Consider the following 19,496-nt stretch of genomic DNA (forward strand, 5'->3'; position numbering starts at 1 on the left):
TGATGAGCACAATTTCTGTAATTTACAAACTGAAAATACAAAAAGGCTTGTTCAAAAAATAAATAAAAAGCTAAACAGAAATAATAGAAAAGGCATGACAACCGCAAGGTAAACAAACAAAAAAAAGAATTTAAAAAGCTAATAAAAAAAAAAACACATACATTTGAAAACTATTAAAAATAAATACATAATTTCTAAATCTAGAATTAAAACTGAATGTAAAAAAAAAAGAAGAAAAAAAAATCCAATTTAAAAAAAAAGCTTAATGGAAATATTAAAATGAATAAAACATGACATTTCTAAAACAAAAAAACCTGAAAATATAATTCGAAATATTAATAAACACTAAAACAGTATATAAATAATACTAAAGCAACACAAATGAGAACAAAAAGGCAATTTGATTATTGGTTGGCATGCCATCAACCATAGATATAGACCGATTAGACTAATTTCAGATCTTACCAATGACACAGAGGCTTATGGTCCGGTAAGCTGTGCCTCCTCGGTTCCGAACAAAAAGGGAATAACTTCCCACATCTACAGGAAGAACATCAGAGAGAACCAGGGTGCTGCTACTGCTGGTGTTCGTCGCACACACTCGTGGTCCTTCTAACACAACCTAATGACAAAATATCCACACTAAAAATATCATAGACAAGTGGGTTTTTTTCCAATTCTCTTGATTTTTGTGCAACGAATCCACCACAAAGCACCTGCTTATTTGAAATTCATGAAGTCAGTTCTTATGTTCACACAGGTGTGGAGAATCACATTAATTAAAGGGGTCATATTATGCGATTTCAAGTTTTCCTTTCTCTTACACATATCTACGTCACGATGTGGTTAGATTTGCATAACGCCACCCAAATGTTCACGCAAGAAAGGCGGCGTAACTTTGATTCTCGCTGTAGTATTGTTGCTGCCGCCATGTCGTGAAGACGCTGTGTGTTTCTTTGTGAAAGCGAAACTACTTTGTTTGGTCTTCCAAAAGAGGACACAACTAGACAAAATAATGTTATTTTTTAGCAACAGCATATGACCCCTTTAAATACACGTTCCACTAAAGCTTCACAAACTGCTCAGACCTTTTCCGTGTCATGAATCCAGCAGGAAGCCACAGGCCCAGAGCTTCTGAAACGACAGTGCAGTCGAGCGGTTCCTCCAACACAAACCACAACCTGCTGCTGGGGATCCAAAAACTCAGCTACTGCACCTGGAGAACAGAAAGAGAGTCTACTGACACACAGCTTGAAGTAGTTCAGGCTCTTGAACCACAATACAGATAACTCCACCTTTACAAGTACTTCCATGTCTCTTGTAAGAATGCACTGATTGTGGCCTACTTACAGAATCCATCAGTTCCAGTATTTAACTCATTTTGAGAACCGGAATTAGTTTGTCAGAAAGCACACACTCACCTGAACTTCTGCTGGCTGTGTTAATGAGAGTGACGGCTGCGGTGAAACAGATCAAATTGGTGAACTTGAACAAGGCATATACATATAGATATGGCTCATCAGGACTCATCAGTCATGTGACATGCAATGTTTAATTAAATGTGGCATATAATTGGCTAGTAGACACAGAAGGCTTGTGTGATTGGCTACAGGCATAATGAGACCGTCTGAATTGAATTGATAGAAATCTATTTCCAATCCCACATTCTGCCCTGCACTGACATTTAAATGTGATATAAACACAGTTTAGCCTTTAAAATGGTGCATTTGTATTAAAAAGGCATCAGAAGTATATAAATACTATTAATAAATCACTATTGTTCATTATCATTTTTGTTAAGTATTAAATAGTAATTATTTTTTTCTGTATTGTTACAATTAATCTACCAATACTAGTGTATGTGTGTCTGCAGTTTGTAAGATACATACCTGGTCTCCTCTTTTCTGTGTCTAGGGAGTTTTTAAGAGATTTTTTCCTCGTGTCAGAAGTTTCTGTTTGAAAATGTGTTCTTTTAATTGCACAAATATCTAAACACATCAGGTAAAATATAGTTATGGTCTCGCTTTCTGTGTTTGCACAAGCACGTTAATCACACTAATCAAAAGCGAAGGTAAAGACATTTATATTGTTACAAAACATTCCCATTTCAAATGAACTCTGTTCTTTTAAAATTTCCACATTGATAGTAATCAGAAATGTTTCTTGAGCAGCCAAATCAGCATATCAGAATGAGTTCTGAAGAAACACGTGACACTGAAGACTGGAGTAATGATGCTGAAAATTCAGCTTTGCATCACAGGAATAAATTACATTTTAACATAAATTCTAATAATATTTCACAATATTTACTGTAGTTTTGATTTTTATTTTATTTTTTAAATGCAGCCTTGGTGAGCAGAAGAGACGTAAACATCTTGACAAGGAAACATTTCCTAAATATCTCTTTAAAAAATATAAAGATGATTCGTCTATGGGAATTAGTGTGTCAAGATAGAAATATCTCACCTGATTTCCCTGATTTCAGACAGCTCTCCTCTCTGTTCGTCGGCACATCCAGCGCTGCTGAAGACTTCAGGTCAAACCTGAATGTTGAAATGTAGGTCTTCTTTTGACTCTTTTCAATAAAGGCCATTATTACACTGTGACAAGTTCCAAACGGTTTGTCTCTTCCTCCTCTCAACTTCTCTCAGATTTGCATGTCTCCTTCCATTATTTCTCTCACTGCTTAATTCGGCAGCATTCTCGTTCTACTTCATGTCACAGGAAACAGCAGAAGTTATCAGGTCGATCATATAAATGGTCTGAGGGGGAAAGGTATGAGCTAATCTCACATAGATGAGGTGGGCGGGGCTTCCACACACGGCCTGTAACCGAAAGCCACTCAATCACTGTCGAAATCCACAACAACAAATAAATCATAAACACAGTTTCCCTGAAATGTGCACAAATGCGTTGGTCTCACAGACCGAAAACGTTGTAGACTGACACATTTCAACTGAAAACTACAACTATTTTCTCGGCTCATGGGTGTGTGACATATATATGTGACATTACAAATGTGGATGAGCCTGTCCGGCTGCTTGGGATTATCTTGGTTACTTTAGCCTGATGTAAACCTCATATTTTATCTGATTATATTTAATCTATACATTGTAGATGTAGTTTGCATTTCATCACCATTGAGCAGGAAGAAGCAGCATATGCACATGAATATATAATGCTTCATTCAAAAAGAATTCATGCTCTGAACTGAAATGTCTTTAAGTATCTTTGTGTTGTGTGAAGTTGTGAAATTAGTCATTCATTTGAGGTCAACATAATTAACCTACTTCACAGCTGGATATTTTGTAGGTTAAATTAACTTGTTATTATTGCTCTCAGATATTATAACTCCAGAGTCGTATGGAATTCTAATAGGTGCATTTTAAATACCAATTTATATAAAATATTTATTCTAAAATGTCTTTGGGTATATAATAATACATATGAGACCATACAGTAAGAGTATATAGAGCTGTAAAATAAATGTGGACGTCTCAGTTTGTCTATGGGAGAAACAACTGAGATGGAACATTATTTGTGATATTGATATTTGAGTGAGCCAATATAAAATTCACAGTATTTCTAAGAAGCACATAACAACATAGAGTAATTAAAGGTGATAATAGCTGAAATATGCAGTTTTAAAGGGTGAAGATGAGACTGGTTGTAATCTGATTACACACAAACACACTGTCCTACTAGTCATTTTTGTCATGGGAAAATATCACACATATGCAGATACAAAATCTACTGTACACGTTCTCAGGCATACATGCATTTTTGAGGAATGGGGGAGAAAGTAGAAACTGCAGTTGCACTTATGGGACACACCAACTTGTCCCGACAAGCCCTTAAATAAAGTGTTCTGCAAGTTTCAAGTTTTTTTTCTTTTTTCTTTTTTGTAAAAAGTCTTTGGGGCATAACCGCTTATATGCAAACATATCAAATATAGCTCATGAATCCAAGACAACACTTTATGCTGTAGTTTTAGGTGGGTATATACTACAGTATAGTACAGAATAGAGTTAAGGGTTAAATGCAGATGCATCAGATCTACTTTTCTATGTATTGTTTTTAAAACTTCTGAAGTGAAGGATGTTACATTTCATGTCTACAGAAGGAAGAGTACCAGACGAATCAGCAAAAAAACTTTTCTATTGACGTTCTGCTGTTGTTTTTTTTACATGTTCTCCAATTGCAGAGCTGGGAATGACAGATTCTCTATCAGGAGATACAGCAAACAAATTCACAACGACTATTTATTATGATATAAATTATTATTAATGATAGAAATTTGAGTAAGTATAAAATTGCAAATCATAATTTCATAATGAAGTACGAAAACAATTTTTAGGTGTGAATAATTACTGACCAGTGTTATTTTAGTATTATTTGGATACTGTTATAGTTTAACTCATTTTGATTATTTTTTTGTTGTTGTTATAATTTTTAGTTTTTCATCATTTTTTATTAGTTTTATAGGTATAATTTTTTATTTCAGTTTTGGTCCCTGTTATTTTAGTAGCCTACATCATGTGAAAATAAAATAAATGTTGCCTTGGTAACTAGCTAAGATAAATTAAGTTTAAGTTTTTTTTTATATTTGATCTTAGTTCAGTTTTAAGAATTATTTTAAGTAACATTTTATGGTTTTAGTTTTAGTTAACTATAATGACAGTGCAACTGACATTTGGAGTGATCTTTTTATGGATAAAATGTCAAGCAACTATCAAACTATGACCAAAATAACTCGTATAAGTCAAATAACATTTTGCGAAAGGGCGGACTGCTTTACGGCAGAAACAAATGCACGTGTACAGCTATTCACTGTAATTTCGATGAATTCCACTCACGTAACTGTAGGGGGCTCCAAAGTAGCAAAAATACACAAAACTACATATCCTTGCTTCAAAGAAAAGTTCACCCAAAATGAGTATTTTGTGGATTATTGTTTTTATCAGCTGTTTGGACTCTCATTCTGACGGCACCCATTCACTGCAGAGGATCCATTGGTGAGTAAGTGATGAAATGCTAAATTTCTCCAAATCTGTTCTGATGAAGAAACAAACTCATCTACATCTTGAATGACTTGAGGGCGACTAAAACTTCAGCATATTCTCATTTTGAGTGAACTATTCCTTTAAACTGTATTTATTGCCAATAATCCTCAGCTAAAGAACAACAGGTCAAGAAAGAACTCAAAGCATGTAATTTAAGAGTTTTATTTCATCTTTACCTGATTTTACACAAGATCTCAAAGACCACAAATCTACAATAGTCATCTTAGAAGTAAAATGATTTCACGTAAAAACCCAGGCTGACATTTATTTGTATTTTTCATGATGAACAGATTGGATCAACGTACTGAGTTCTGCTCATTATCAAAGCTCAGAGCATTCAGAGATCCTCAGAAGATCTTCAAGAGATCTTCATTCTCTGCTTGCACTCATTGTAGGAGACACATTTTTAACACCACACAATTCTAAAACATTACATGTGTCTTTATAGTTACTGGTTTCCTTATTTATTAATTTTTTTTTCTGTTTTTGACCATCTTCCAAAATGGTCTGTTAAAAAAAATGACAGGTTATGCTCGATGTCTCAAATGACCACATGTCACTTTCAACACCGATCAAATGCGATAACAGCAGAAGGACGGTGCAAGTATGTCACATGGACATGGCGTTCGTCCCATTCCACAACTTATTTGTGAATGGAGGGATTTTCTCTCCTTTATTTTTCAAATGACTGTTGTGTTTGTGTTAATCATCATCATCATCAGTGTTTAATTGGGGTGGGCTGCCTTCACTGGTGTCCATGAAGATTTTCTTGCCGGATTTCTGCACATGATCTTCATTTCTTTTCTCCAGGGCTTCAATCTGTAAAAATGTACGACAAGATTGATTTTTAACAACCAAGTTTTAAATATTAGTTGGATCTTTCTAAAAAATGTTTGAAATCCGGACCTGGGCTAAGAAATCAGCCTCATTATTGCTGTTGATCTGCAGTCCAGACACAGTGTTGAACAGCTCAAATACACTGAGAGCTTCAGCCACACCAGCTTTCTGGAAAAACTGGAGAGAAGAAAATAGCATTCATTAATGATCACAACCTTGCTTTAGAGCTATTACAGAGCTCTTTATAACACCACAAGATAGTTCGGACACTTACTGTGGCCACATTCCTGCAGTCTCTGAACAAGAACTCCAGCCCGTGAGGGTGAGTGGGCTCTATGGACTGACTCACATCAATGAACCACACCTTTATAAGGAAAAAAATAAAAATAAAAATAACTTTAGGGTGTCATGGGGTTAATAAGATAAAAAAAAGAAAAGACCATGTTACAAAACATTTGTATTTTAAATTAATGCTGTTTTTTTTAACATTTATTTATTTATTAATTTATAAAAATTCTGAAATTAAATGCATCACAGTATCCACAAAAATATAAAGCAGCACAACTGTTTTCAACATTGATAATCATGTTTCTTGAGCAGCATATCAGCATATTAGAAAGACTGGAGTAATGATGCTGGAAATTCAGTTTTGCATCCCAAATATATTAAAATAGAAAGCAGATGTTTTAAATTGTAATAATATTTCACAATATTCCTTTTGATCAAATAAATGCAGCCTTGGCGAGCATAAGAGGCTTTAAGTTTTAAACAGTAGTGTAGTTGATGAACACATGACTAGCCTTGCTTTTTCTGCAGAATTTAAAAAGATGTGCTACTAAGAATGTTTTAACTGGCTTGATACAAACCTGTCTGTCATGCCAGAGCATGTTGTATTCACTCAAATCAGCATGAACCAGGTTACAGTCTTGATACAGACGCTGCATCATCTGTGAGACAGAGAACAAGAGGTGAATATCAAGAGCAAATGTGACCCTGGAGCACAAAAGCAGTCTTAAGTCGCTGGGGTATATTTGTAGCAATAGCCAAAAATACATTGTATGGGTCAAAATGATTGATTTTTCTTTTATGCCAAAAATCATTAGGATATTAAGTAAAGATCATGTTCCATGAAGATATTTTGTAAATTTCCTTCTGTAAATATATTAAAACTTAATTTTTGATTAGTAATATGCATTGCTAAGAACTTCATTTGGACAACTTTAAAGATGATTTTCTCAATATTTTGATTTTTTTTTGCACCCTCAGATTCCAGATTTTCAAATAGTTGTATCTCGGCCAAATCCTGTCCTATCCTAACAAACCATACATCAATGGAGAGCTTATTTAACCAGCTTTCAGATGATGTATAAATCTCAATTTTGAAAAATTGACCCTTATGACTGGTTTTGTGGTCCAGGGTCACAAATATCCAAGTCAAATTTTCCCCTAAAAAAAAAAAAAAAAACACATTTTTTATTTATTATTATTTTATTTTTATGACAAGCACTGTAATAAAGTAACAAAAATCCTGTATGGACACAATAATGTAATTCTTATTTTTTACCCAATATCCATTTAACAATAGCAAAGATTGTTGTAGTATTTCAGTACACTCACGTTTAGCACTTGGTAGTATGCTTTCTTCATATCCTCAGAACTCAGAATAGCGTCCTTCAGTTTAGGTGCAGGAACGTGGTCCTTTCCAATGAATGACATCACAAGGATATGCTTCTTCAGAATCACCACCTCCGGACACGGGATCCCTGATTTCTTTATCCTACACGCACATTTATGTGTGCAAGAGGGGTGAAATGGCATGAAAAATTAGATGAAACAATATTATGTTGTAGTGTCATCTTAATTTACCTATGGCATTTAAATCAGTCATATTAAATGTCAAATACTTGTCTTATACAGTTAAATTAATCTGTATGTCACCTGGTGAGGTTGTGCATCTCCTTCTCAGCCCACAGGCGGATAATTTTGCGAGGATTCAGCTTGCTGAAGCGGTCTTTGAAGCGGTAGTCGTCCTTGATATATTTGTCCCGGTTCTTAAACTCATTCAGGGTGGTCTTGAAAACTTTGAGGACACACTCTTCAGGAACAATCTTCTCTTCAAAGCTGCACGAGACACATTGAGATTAACACTGCTTAATAAATGCACACTTACGTTAATTGCAAGACTTAAGCGAGTTGCACACACAATGATGCAAAGCACACACCTCCCTCCATTAGCGTGGAAAACTACCGACTCTTTTCCTGTGCTGATGCAGCCATTGATGTTCTCCAGTATCCCAGCATTCACCATTTTGTACATGAGCAGTCTGGTTCTGGGGTCCACAGCTTGTTCCTGAGCAAAAGAGGACATGAAATGTACAGTCAGCACATACAAGTGGACGCATTATATTTCTTCGACAGTTTGTGGAGGCTGAAAACCCCTAAAATAAAATTAATCAAAATAAAATAAAATAAAAATAAAATATTAAATTAAATTAATTAATAAATAACAATCGAGTTGGGCTCTTTGCATTACATTACTTTTTTGAGTCTAAAACCCCCTAAAATAAAAAAACTAAATAAACAAAAATAAAATAAAATAAAATAATAAATAAAAAAATGGGTTGGGCTCTTTACATTTCTTCTACAGTTTGTTCAGTCTCAAACCCCCTAAAATAATAAGCTAAAATAAAAAAATCTCAAGTTAAATAAAATAATAAATAAAAAAATGGGTTGGGCTCTTTACATTACATTTATTCTACAGTTGGTTGAGTCTGAAAACCCCTACAATAAATTAAACTAAATAAACTAAAATAAAATAAATTACGCGTTGGGCTCTTTACATTGCGTTTCTTCTACAGTTTGTATACAATTAAATTAACTAAAATATAAATCAAATGAAACAAATAAAATAAAACAACATAAAATAATTGGATTGGGTTTTTGACATTATATTTCTTCTACAGTTTGTGGAGGCTGAAAACCCCTAAAATAAAATTAATGAAAATAAACTAAAATAAAAATTAAATAAAATAAAAAACTAAATAAATTAATAAATAACAATTGAGTTGGGCTCTTTGCATTACATTACGTTTTTGAGTCTAAAACCCCCGAAAATAAAAAACTAAAATAAAACAATAAATAAAAAAATGAGTTGGGCTCTTTACATTTCTTCTACAGTTGGATTAGTCTGAAAATCCCTACAATAAACTAAACTAAAATAAGCTAAACAATAAAATTAAATTAAATATGGGTGGGCTCTTTATTTTATCTTTCTTCTACAGTTTAAGAAGACTGAAAACCCTTAAAAATGTATAAAATAAAATGAAATTAAAAATAAAACAAAATAATTCATAAAGAATGGGTTGGGCTCCTAAAAGGGAAAAACGACTCACAGCAGTAGAGTGCTCCTTCTTCTCATGAAGTCGAGCGCTACGGCGCTGCTCGGTGTGACAGTGACGTTTCAGAGCGTTGTACACTTGGTTGGAGAGCTTCAGGTCCATGCCGATCCCGTCTCCCACCTGCACCTCCGGAGCAAACTGCATCCATACATTCAGAGACTGAAATGATTACAACTGTAAGAACAATTTAACATGTCATTTTGGATAATGTGTGAACAAGCCTAACATTGTCCATGCGTGCCGTGTTCTTCCGTCCACAGATGTCCTCGTCATGTTTGGTGGTGATGTTCTTGCCCTTTCCAACAAATCCCTTTTTAGGGGTCGTTGTTGGTTTGTCTGAGTAAGTAAATCAAATGCAGTCAGGTAACAAAATATTAACTGCTAAGGGCACATAAAAGATTTTCTGTGTAGCACAAACAAGCTCACCAGCTCTGTAGGGGTCATGGCGAGTGTCTTGCCAATCAACCTCATCTTCAGAGCTGTCACTGTCCTCATACGGATGAACCATGCGGTAGTTCTCAAAGGATATGGAGACTGGAAATGAAATTAATTGTTAAGGTTTTTTTTTTGTACATACATACATACATGCATAAATAAATAAATGTTTATGTATGTTTGTTTATGTATGCATGTATGTTATATTATGTAATATTATGTATTTATGCATTTGTATTTTTCTAGATACCTTTGCTGTCTCCATTAAACTTCTTCTCCTCTCTGCGCAGCTGCGTATCAAACTCGCGATCGAACTCCATCTGAAGCATCTGGGCCAGCATCAGGTCGCTGGATGTGTCGCCTTCAGGAGCGCAGGTCAGGTCCAGATCGGTACTGAAAATAATATAAGTAAATGAATACAAAAGATGTTTTTGCCTTCAGAAATCATGACATATTTGCTTTAAACAATTAAAAATAGAATTCCGCTGCTGCTTTAGTGATTTGAGTTGAAATGCAAGATGAATGATTTTGTAGTTAAACACAGAGGTTGAGAAAAAAAAAAAAAAAAAAAAAAGTAAATGTACAATAAGTACTAAAAAGGCAAATTCCAAGTGACTATATCATATATTACTATTGTTTCTATATATAGACGTAACAGTGCTAATAATTTGATATGTAAGTGTTTGAGACTCACTCTGGGATTTCTGGGAAAGGGCTGCCCTCCTCATGCAGCTGTCGGGCCAGTTGCTCACTCATAACATCAGCCAGAGAGCAGGGAGCTGGTGCTAGGACAGGAGCGCCCCATGGGCTCTGGAAGAAATAAGACAAAAAAGACATGAACGACTGATATTCACTCTCTTGCCAGAGGTAAGGCTCACAATCCAACAATTAACACCATCAACAGTTGACAAGCAGAATAAAAGTCCTGTCACATGTGCCAAAAATGTAAAGTCTGTCATAATTTACTCACCCTCATGTCATTCCAAACTAGGGTTGCAAAAAGGTGGAACATTTCCAGTAAATTTAGTAAACAGAAAATTTGGAATTTTTGGCATCTTTCGTAAATTTTTGGAAAGTTTTCGGAAATGTTCCACCCTTTTCCAAACTTTGATTTTATTTCTTCTGTTGAATGTAAGAGAAGATATTTTAAAGAATATTGGTAAACAAACAGTTTTGGTTCTCATTACTTAAATATAACAAAAATACAATGGAAGTCAATGAGAATTGAAACTGTTTGGTTACCAACACTCTTCAAAATATTCTCTCTTGTGTTGCGCAGAAGAAAGAAGCATTTTTGGACGGACTATCCCTTTAATAACCTCATCAATATGCATGGTCTCACATTAAATCAGTCAAATAAAAAGATTTAAAATATCTATTTTGTTAATATTTTACATTAACAGAAATATATGAACTATATACAGTGGGTACGGAAAGTATTCAGACCCCCTTAAATTTTTCACTCTTTGTTATATTGCAGCCATTTGCTTCCAATCAGTATAATCAAACACAGCTGGACTCAAATGAAGGTGTAGAACCATCTCAAGGCTGATCAGAAGAAATGGACAGCACCTGAGTTAAATATATGAGTGTCACAGCAAAGGGTCTGAATACTTAGGACCATGTGATATTTCAGTTTTTCTTTTTTAATAAATCTGCAAAAATGTCAACAATTCTGTGTTTTTCTGTCAATATGGGGTGCTGTGTGTACATTAATGAGGAAAAAAATTAACTTAAATGATTTTAGCAAATGGCTGCAATATAACAAAGAGTGAAAAATTGAAGGGGGTCTGAATACTTTCCGTACCCACTGTATGTGAGCCTGGAGCACAAAAGCGGTCTTAAGTCGCTGGGGTATATTTGTAGAAATAGCCAACAATACATTGTATGGGTCAAAACGATAAATTTTTCTTTTATGCCAAAAATCATTAGGATATTAAGTAAAGATCATGTTCCATGAAGATATTTTGTGAATTTCCTACCGTAAATATATCAAAACTTAATTTTTGATTAGTAATATACATTGCTAAGCACTTAATTTGGACAACTTTAAAGGCAATTTTCTCAATATTTTGATTTTTTTTGCACCCTCAGATTCCAGATTTTCAAATAGTTGTATCTCAGCCAAATATTGTCCTATTCTAAAAAACATACATCAATGGAAAGCTTATTTATTCAGCTTTCGGATGATGTATAAATCTCAATTTCGAAAAATTGACCCTTATGACTAGTTTTGTGGTTCAGGGCCACATATGTAAAAACAAACTTTTTTTTTTTTTTTACTATTTTAGTAGATTATTTTAGTAACTGAAATAATGTTGTAATCAATTAAAATAGAAATACTACATGAACAAACTTAAATGAAAATTAGAAATGTTGCTTGACTGAAATAAATGTTTAAATTAATTAACTCAAATTACTAAAACTAAAATAAAAAAATTGAAATATTAATGGAAAACTAAGAATGACAAAAGCACAAACTAAAACACTAAAATTACCACTGAAAATATGAAAATAAAAGCTAACTCAAAATCTTAATATATACTATAATAGGTATAATAAGTAATACTAAAATAACAGTTTTTAACCCTTTAACTGTCACTCACATTTTTGAACATAGACGTGAAAGTGCACGATCCAAACTTACATTTTTATAATTCATGAACGAAAACATTTTGTAAGATGATATTGATGTACCATTTTGATGGTAATGCAATGTTTGATTTGAAAATGGGTTTCAAAGGATGAATTTTTTGAGATTTCAAGTTTTCAATTGATATATAATTTCTGATGATTTCTAAAGTGTGATAGAGAAAAGGCAACAAAGAAGACTTTTTTTGACAAAGGTCAGAACTCATGTTATGATGTAGATTTTTGAGGTGCACTCTTGTCATAAATTAATCTATTACTTTTCCTACATAGATATTTTACCAATGTTTTTGTAAAAAAATATTTAGGAGTCCTGTCACAACAACCTTTCCAACAATATATAGTTTGTCATGATTAGATTAGGATTTAAATGTAATACAGTGAAGTAAACTTAGGCGTCCCACAGAGGGGACGGGTGACAGTTAAAGGGTTAAGTATTGCAATATTTATTTGGCCTACTTAACCCTACAAAACGATGACTTAAGTCCAGATCAAGAGTTTCAAAGTCCACATGCTTAAATTAACCTCACCCATAAACTTTTGCACAAGATAAGACTACCTTATTAATCTATTCTATTCAAATACGTTCTAACTGGGTAAAGTTCACCACTGTTTAACTCCATTCCAGTGGTCAGAGTTGAGTCACATGTCAGGCAGCTTTAGACTCATTACTCACCTTCTGTTGTATAATGGTTGACAGGCCTTGTACTAAACCAACTCATATTTAACCACTTCCTGGATTTTTGTCCACATAATTCGACAATCAGAAAATGTGACATCAAACTGTTCGGAAATCTCACCTTGGTTTCTTTTGTAGTTACTTCAAGTTGGTCCATGTTAGCTGACAGAAGGTTTACGTTAGATTCAAACAGACTAAGAACGAGACGCTTGTAACACTTTATCGCGTAGATTACTAGAGTAAAACTCGTGTAACGTTCGTTAATATCGACTTCAATGTAATATGTAACACTACTTATGACTATTTTTGACCAAAACCGCTGAAACGTGGTTTAAAACGACAAGTTAGCTCGTTACCGACAATGCGTCAGATAAAAATAGATGTGAGATACAACCTACAACGGTTGGTGGGACAGCCCCTATGACGGCACGACTCGGAATTTCAAAATAAAAGTCGAACGAAAAACAAATTGAAGTATTAGTGATTTATTTTATTTATAGTATTTAGTATTTTATTTATTTTATTTTATAGAGTGGGATTTCCAAAAACAGCCTAAGCTTTCTTTTATGACCATCACAGCTATATAACTAATGTGTAAATTGATTAAGTTTCTTTTTTAATTATAATAGCAAAACAGTCTTTTGAGATTATTGTTATTTTCTTTATCCTTTTTGTATTCAGAACCATTCATTAAAAAAAAAAAGATTCCTTTCATGGAAGAAACGGATCACTTTAAAAATACACTTAAATAATTAATAATTGAATTTTTCTTCTAAATGGTTATAATTAAAACATACCAGTAATATATGAATATATTTTTTACTTTTGCATATATTTTTTTAATTCAATTTATATTATTTTATTCAATATATTTCTATTCTATTTCTATCGCTGTTGTCGAACAATTTTACATCTATTGCTGTGTTTTGTAAAAACAAAAAGGTCAGAATAAAAAGGCATTTGTGTTAAAAATATCTTACTTTTTATAAAAAATAAAAAATAAAGATTTTTATGTTATATAAAAAACTCCGGTTAATTATAGTTTTTTTTTTGGTTGTTGTTTGCTTTTCACATTTAGAGCTGATTTCACTGAGGCTTTTATTGGCTAAAAATGTGCTGCGTGTCACAGTGGGCGTGGCCTATAGAACAGAGGAAGTACAGATGAGATGTCGGAATATTAAAGCAGAGTATTAGAGAAACTGAGCAACCAAAGTTACTGATGCATCAAATCCAATGAATGTTGCTCGAGTGATTCTTGCTCTAGTTTTCTGCACCTTTTTCACAGCATCTTATTTCACAAATAAGGTAAACTGACTTTGATGCACTTTTGACAGCATCAGTGTATGTTTGTCCCGTTGTTTTTGTATTGAACAAAAAATACATTTTGTGCTGTAGCTGTGTGTAATCATAGTAATGCTGACAGGAACAGAATACAATATACACAAATGTATAACTGCTTTTTGCTTTACAGTATGTCCTGTCTGTCTTAAAGTTTACATTTCCAACCATATTTCAGGGGTAAGTATTCATGACAATATCACTCGGCTAAATTTGAAATTCAGCATCTATCTTTATCATTAACTTTCTTCAGTTGGCAGACATCCACTGGAGCTCTATTGCTGCTGGTTACATGGAAACTGGGTTGGGTTGAAATAAATGCCTTCTCCAGGTAACTAAATATGCATTTATATAAAATATGGATTATTATTGGTGGAATATACATTTCATTACATACTATTACGATCTGTTTATTAATATATGTACTCTTGCTGTGGTTGTTCTTTAGATCTGCAGTATTTTCCCAGCTTCCTGGGTGCTTCTTATTTATTGGAAACATTTATGCGGGGTCCAAAGCACTGTCACTTTTGGTAAGTGCAAAAATAATATGTCTCAATATGGACTTCAGTGTCTTTCTTATGGATGGACTGAACGTGCAACCTTGAAATATGCTTGTCTTTGCTTTTTTTTTTTTAGCCCATTCCTTTTTTCTTCGTGTTACAAAATGTCTCAGAAGTCTTTGCTTTTCTCATCGTAACAGTAACTCACAGAGAGGTGCGTCTGGTTTTAGTTGCTGTTCTGTGGGAATAAACTAAAAACAATTTTTTTTTCTTATAAAATGTATTTAGAAGGATTAGAAATCAATTTCAAATATCATAAACATGTCTCAGTGCCAGTCATGTCACTATTGTAATTTTCTTTGTATTTGAATTAATTAGAAGCCACCATGGATGAAATTATTAAGGTATGTTTCTTTCAACCAGATATTCCAAAATGAGCTTGTTTATGCTCTTAAATACTTTTTATGCTCATACCAACACTGCAAAAGGATTTTCCTCCTCAGTATTTTACTAGATTTTAATTAATTAATTAATTAAATTAATTTAGATTTTAAAAACAAAACAAAATCTTGTTTTTTTAGTAGAAATATCTAGACATTCTTAAAAAAAAAAAGAAAAAATCAAGAAACATGTACTTGAGAAGCAAAATGACACAAGATGACAATACTTATTTTCGGAGAATTGACAAAAATGAAATAACTTTTTTTAAAGCAAGAAAAAAAATGTCTGCCAATAGGGTGAGACATAAGATCATTTTTCATACACCACTGGCAGATATTTTCCTTGTTTTAGGAATAAAGGCATTTAATTTTTCAGAAAAAAACTTAATATCTTAAGTAATTTTGCTTCTCAAGTAAATGTATCAATTAAAAAATGTTTATATATTTTTACTATGTATTCTTAATCAAATATTGTATTAAAAACAAAGAAGGAAGGACAAATCTATAGATGATTTTAATGAAATTATATTCTTTTTAGTGTGTGTATGTTGCTGGGATCTGCCACCAGCCTTATGCTATTCAATCCACGGGTAAGTTCATACCGTGATTTTCTCTTGAGTTATCAATATCTCTGTTTCCTGTAACAGTAAAAATCTCCATTTCATATATCCTCTTTACGGTTCTGTCTCATCTCTCAGTTTGGTCCCAGTGGCTACACATGGGCATCCATCCATCTGTTCTGTGTTGGTGAGTGTGGATTTATTTGTTGTGGGACTCAGAATTAAGAGTAACAATCTTAAACTACAGATTTGGTCACATGAAAGTGTGCGTTTTACCTGTACCTTCTCTTTCTAATTTAGGTGCATATAAAGTATTCCAGAAGAACACAAAGACAAACCTTCTGAGGTGCTTTCATGTTTTATTTACATTATCGTTCAAAAGGTTGGGGTCGGTAAACGTTTTAAAAATGTTTTTCAAAGACGCTCACCAAGGCTGCGTTTATTTGATCAAAAACACATAAGTCAGCAAAATTGTGAAATATTATGACAATTTAAAATAACTGTTTTCTATTTGAATATATTGTTAAATGTCATTAATTTTTGTGATGCAAAGCTGAATTTCACACGATCCTTCAGAAATCAATTCTAATATGCTGATTTGCTGCTCAAGAAACATTTCTTATTATTATCAAAAGCTGAGTTTTGTGGAAATTGTGATATTTTTATACTTCATATTATATAGGTCTTTAATGTCGCTTTTGATCAATTTAATGCAGCCTTACCGAATAGAAGTATTCATTTCTTTAAAAAAAAAGAAACTTACTGACCCTAAACTTTTAGAATGGTTATGTATGTTGTATATTGTTATTTTTTATACTCTAAGCAGATGCATAATAAGTGCCGTTTTTAATGTGTAATTCTACAGTGATCTTGAAGAGCATTTCATCAATTACGTGACCAGGTAAATGAATAAATATGAAAATTAAAGTCATCCTTTCTTTGTATGCAACAATTTTGACCCATATGAATTTTGAATGCATATAAACAGTATATATTGTACTTTTTCAACCCCATTTAATTTTATACTTCTTTTTTAGTGCATTGTTACTTGCCTCTCTTGCATACTCGACAGGTAATAAAATGCATTTTATGCTATTGTATTATTTTTGTCTACAGCTCTATAATTTTCTGACACGATTCATGTGTGCTCCTTGGCATTTCGTGTTTCAGGAGATCTGTCCGGTGCCTTAGATTTCCCTCTCCTGACCTCATACAGGTTCCACACTGGCTGCTTGGGCAGGTGAGACAAACATTCAGAAGCACTAATGCATCAAAGTTAGCATGATTTGTTGAATATTTAGTGAGGATTTCAATTGCAAAAAGTCCCAAATGAGTGATGTATTGTCATGTTGTTGAATGAAATTAATTGTGTTTGCAAATCATTTGCTCATTAGAAATAATTTTCATTTCATAGTGCTATATTCAGCTTTTGTTTGATGTTGGCATCCGTGAAATTGAAGGGCAGTCTGTCTCAGGAGCACTGTGGCATCTGGTTCTTCCTGGCCAAGGTGAGACAGACCTTTGAAAATTATATTTTGAAGCGCAATTTTCCTGCAGACTGTTAGAGCATAAGGGCCGGTTTCACATCACGTGCATTGCAGCACTTGCAATAAAAATGTAAATGGAATAAATGGTGCAATGGATTTCTTTTTCTCCTTGCATGCAGATACTGGCGTCAGGTCTTTCTCTTTTCCTTTCCACATTCAACACTGTGCTCAGCCCTGTGACTCTGTTCTGGTGAGTTCCCAACAGTTCTATGTTAAGATATTGAGTTTAGGCTATCTAGTTACTTACAGTATGAAGTGAAATAATGAAAGAAATGTTAAATTGGTTTTGTTTCTCTCATTAGCATCATCCTGAACTATGCCGGAGAGGCCTTGTTTGTTTATTCAGACAGATTTAAATAAGTTTGTTGAAGAATATGGCCAGTGCCTTTGAAGATTCTCCAAATGATTTTCCACTCCAGCTCTTTACAGGAGTTTTATAAATTGACCAAAGCAAATTGCCTCAATGAGATTATTTTCACTTTGCAACACCCACTTTTGCAACACTTTTTTTTCTTTTCTTTTTTCAGTTTGAGTTACATATGGAAGCTTGTTTCCACCACAAGATAAAAAAAATTAATAAAACTGCTATCTATCTTTATTTATTTTTTTTGTTTTGAATCTCACAATTCTGACTTTTTCTCGCAATTCTGTTAAAAACTCAGAATTTTGAGAAAGAAGTCAAAATTGATATAAAAGCTATAAACTTGCAATTTATGTAAGAAAAGTCTGAATTGTGAGATAAAACCTCGCAGTTACATTTTTTCTTTTTTATTCTGTGGTGAAAATAATATTTAAAAAAAATTGCAAAATGTAAACTCAGAATTCAAAGAAAAAATGTCAAAAATGTGAGATGTAAACTCAGAATTGAGAGTCCGAATTTATATCTCACAATTCTGACTTTTGTTTTCAGATTTGCAAGACATAAAATCTGAATTGTGGGATAAAAAGTCAGTTACCTTTTTTATTTTTTATTCTGTGGTGAAAGCGTGCGTCCATAGTTACATGTTAAACCAGAAATAGCAGGTGTTTACCATTTACCATAATTCTTTTAGTCTTGCATTTTAATATGGCCAGTTTATTGTAGTCACCTGATTTAGATTTTGCTCTTATTACACATTTTTTCACAGCAACATTTGTAATTGCTGTTAAGTGTTCAACCTTTGCACGTCATTGTCCTGCAGAGTTTACTTTTGAGAGTCCTGGATCATATCCTGAATACTGTCACACCGTACATCAGTACTATATGAAAAACATTGGTACATGAGCCCCTATAACTCTGAGGTTTTCAAAAATATTTTACATAATGCCAGTCACCATAAACATGTTAGTGTTATTAGTACAATGTGTTTGTTGTCCATGTTAACATTATTCATCATTATTGCAGGTTGGTTGACGGTTCTAATATTTTTAAGGGTATTTGGATTTTTTAAATATAGAAATAACTCCCAAAATTGAGACCTGCAAAAAGTACTGATTATTCTGTTTGAACTGATTGACATTTACTGTATTTCGGAGCCACATTTTATGATATTGTATTTCTAAAGCTTCTATTATGAAATTGACCCATGAATTATATTCTATTATGAAATAACTTTTCTTAGTATTTTAAATCAGTTTTTGCACGATATTAAATAAAAGCATTTTTTTGACCATCTGTTTTTTTCTCTCTTATTTTTCTGCAAAAAAATAAATAAAATGAAATCATAGAAGCAATATTACATATCTTTATTTACATGGTGTGTAGCTTACAAAACAAACAGTGCATTTAAATACTGAACACCAGGAGTTCTGGTGTGGGTTTTGAGGATCTGGTCTGGTTTCAGGTGGGATCTCACGCTGTGGCAGATGCAGTTTAAACTCGAGCGCCACCAGCGCAGGAAACTCCAGTGATAAAAGTTCCTTGCGATTCAGCCGCAGTCGCTCCTCCAGTCTCTAATGGACGTCCACAGTGAGAACTGAATGAATCATTTATTGAATTAGAAATCAGAGAGCAGATATTGATGTCACTGAGCTTTACGTACATCTACGAGCTGTTTGACCTCTGGCCTCT

The 19,496-nt window shown here is 33.3% G+C and overlaps 3 protein-coding genes across 5 annotated transcripts in view; 1 reads left to right on the top strand and 2 right to left on the bottom strand.

The window, feature by feature from the left end:
- LOC107667166 (myosin light chain kinase, smooth muscle-like) overlaps positions 1-2,762 on the bottom strand; it is a 16,170-nt gene extending 13,408 nt beyond the window's left edge. Inside the window, exons 1-5 of one of the 3 annotated variants that reach the window (XM_016458763.1) lie at positions 2,476-2,762; positions 1,890-1,952; positions 1,422-1,457; positions 1,089-1,216; positions 466-622 (exon numbers count right to left, since the gene is read on the bottom strand). In XM_016458763.1, the coding sequence (XP_016314249.1) occupies positions 466-622; positions 1,089-1,216; positions 1,422-1,457; positions 1,890-1,952; positions 2,476-2,593 (502 nt within the window). In that variant the 5' untranslated portion in view covers positions 2,594-2,762. Of the gene's footprint in view, positions 1-465; positions 623-1,088; positions 1,217-1,421; positions 1,458-1,889; positions 1,953-2,466 lie in introns of all 3 variants that reach the window. The other 2 variants (XM_016458762.1, XM_016458764.1) reach the window with 2 other exon arrangements.
- Positions 2,763-5,209: 2,447 nt separating this feature from the next.
- Positions 5,210-13,483, bottom strand: riok3 (RIO kinase 3 (yeast)). Its single transcript, XM_016458772.1, has 13 exons — positions 13,183-13,483; positions 10,428-10,543; positions 9,984-10,126; positions 9,725-9,832; positions 9,525-9,634; positions 9,293-9,436; positions 8,123-8,250; positions 7,839-8,021; positions 7,518-7,677; positions 6,767-6,847; positions 6,175-6,264; positions 5,970-6,077; positions 5,210-5,882 (listed from the first exon to the last, which is right to left on the bottom strand). Exons 1-13 carry the CDS (start codon positions 13,216-13,218, stop codon positions 5,766-5,768), a joined length of 1,524 nt encoding a protein of 507 aa, XP_016314258.1. The 5' UTR covers positions 13,219-13,483; the 3' UTR covers positions 5,210-5,765.
- Positions 13,484-14,211: 728 nt separating this feature from the next.
- LOC107667182 (transmembrane protein 241-like) lies at positions 14,212-17,931 on the top strand. Its single transcript, XM_016458783.1, has 15 exons — positions 14,212-14,366; positions 14,533-14,579; positions 14,653-14,730; positions 14,848-14,929; positions 15,036-15,113; positions 15,278-15,303; positions 15,878-15,929; positions 16,038-16,086; positions 16,200-16,245; positions 16,765-16,800; positions 16,937-16,971; positions 17,070-17,139; positions 17,314-17,407; positions 17,566-17,636; positions 17,749-17,931. Exons 1-15 carry the CDS (start codon positions 14,295-14,297, stop codon positions 17,804-17,806), a joined length of 894 nt encoding a protein of 297 aa, XP_016314269.1. The 5' UTR covers positions 14,212-14,294; the 3' UTR covers positions 17,807-17,931.
- Positions 17,932-19,496: the final 1,565 nt, after the last annotated feature.

The sequence above is a fragment of the Sinocyclocheilus anshuiensis genome, unplaced genomic scaffold, assembly GCF_001515605.1.
Source record: "Sinocyclocheilus anshuiensis isolate Anshui unplaced genomic scaffold, SAMN03320099.WGS_v1.1 scaffold415, whole genome shotgun sequence".
In the NCBI taxonomy this organism is placed as follows: domain Eukaryota; kingdom Metazoa; phylum Chordata; class Actinopteri; order Cypriniformes; family Cyprinidae; genus Sinocyclocheilus; species Sinocyclocheilus anshuiensis.

Coding starts and splice junctions, on each gene's coding strand:
- riok3 (XM_016458772.1), bottom strand. CDS start 13,218: ATGGACCAACTTGAAGTAACTACAAAAGAAACCAAG. Junction 6,848..7,517: donor CATACTACCAAGTGCTAAAC/GTGAGTGTACTG, acceptor TCTGTCTCACAG/ATGATGCAGCGTCTGTATCA. Junction 5,883..5,969: donor AGGCTGATTTCTTAGCCCAG/GTCCGGATTTCA, acceptor ACATTTTTACAG/ATTGAAGCCCTGGAGAAAAG.
- LOC107667182 (XM_016458783.1), top strand. CDS start 14,295: ATGAATGTTGCTCGAGTGATTCTTGCTCTAGTTTTCTGCACCTTTTTC. Junction 15,930..16,037: donor TTATGCTATTCAATCCACGG/GTAAGTTCATAC, acceptor CTCATCTCTCAG/TTTGGTCCCAGTGGCTACAC. Junction 16,972..17,069: donor CTCTCTTGCATACTCGACAG/GTAATAAAATGC, acceptor TTCGTGTTTCAG/GAGATCTGTCCGGTGCCTTA.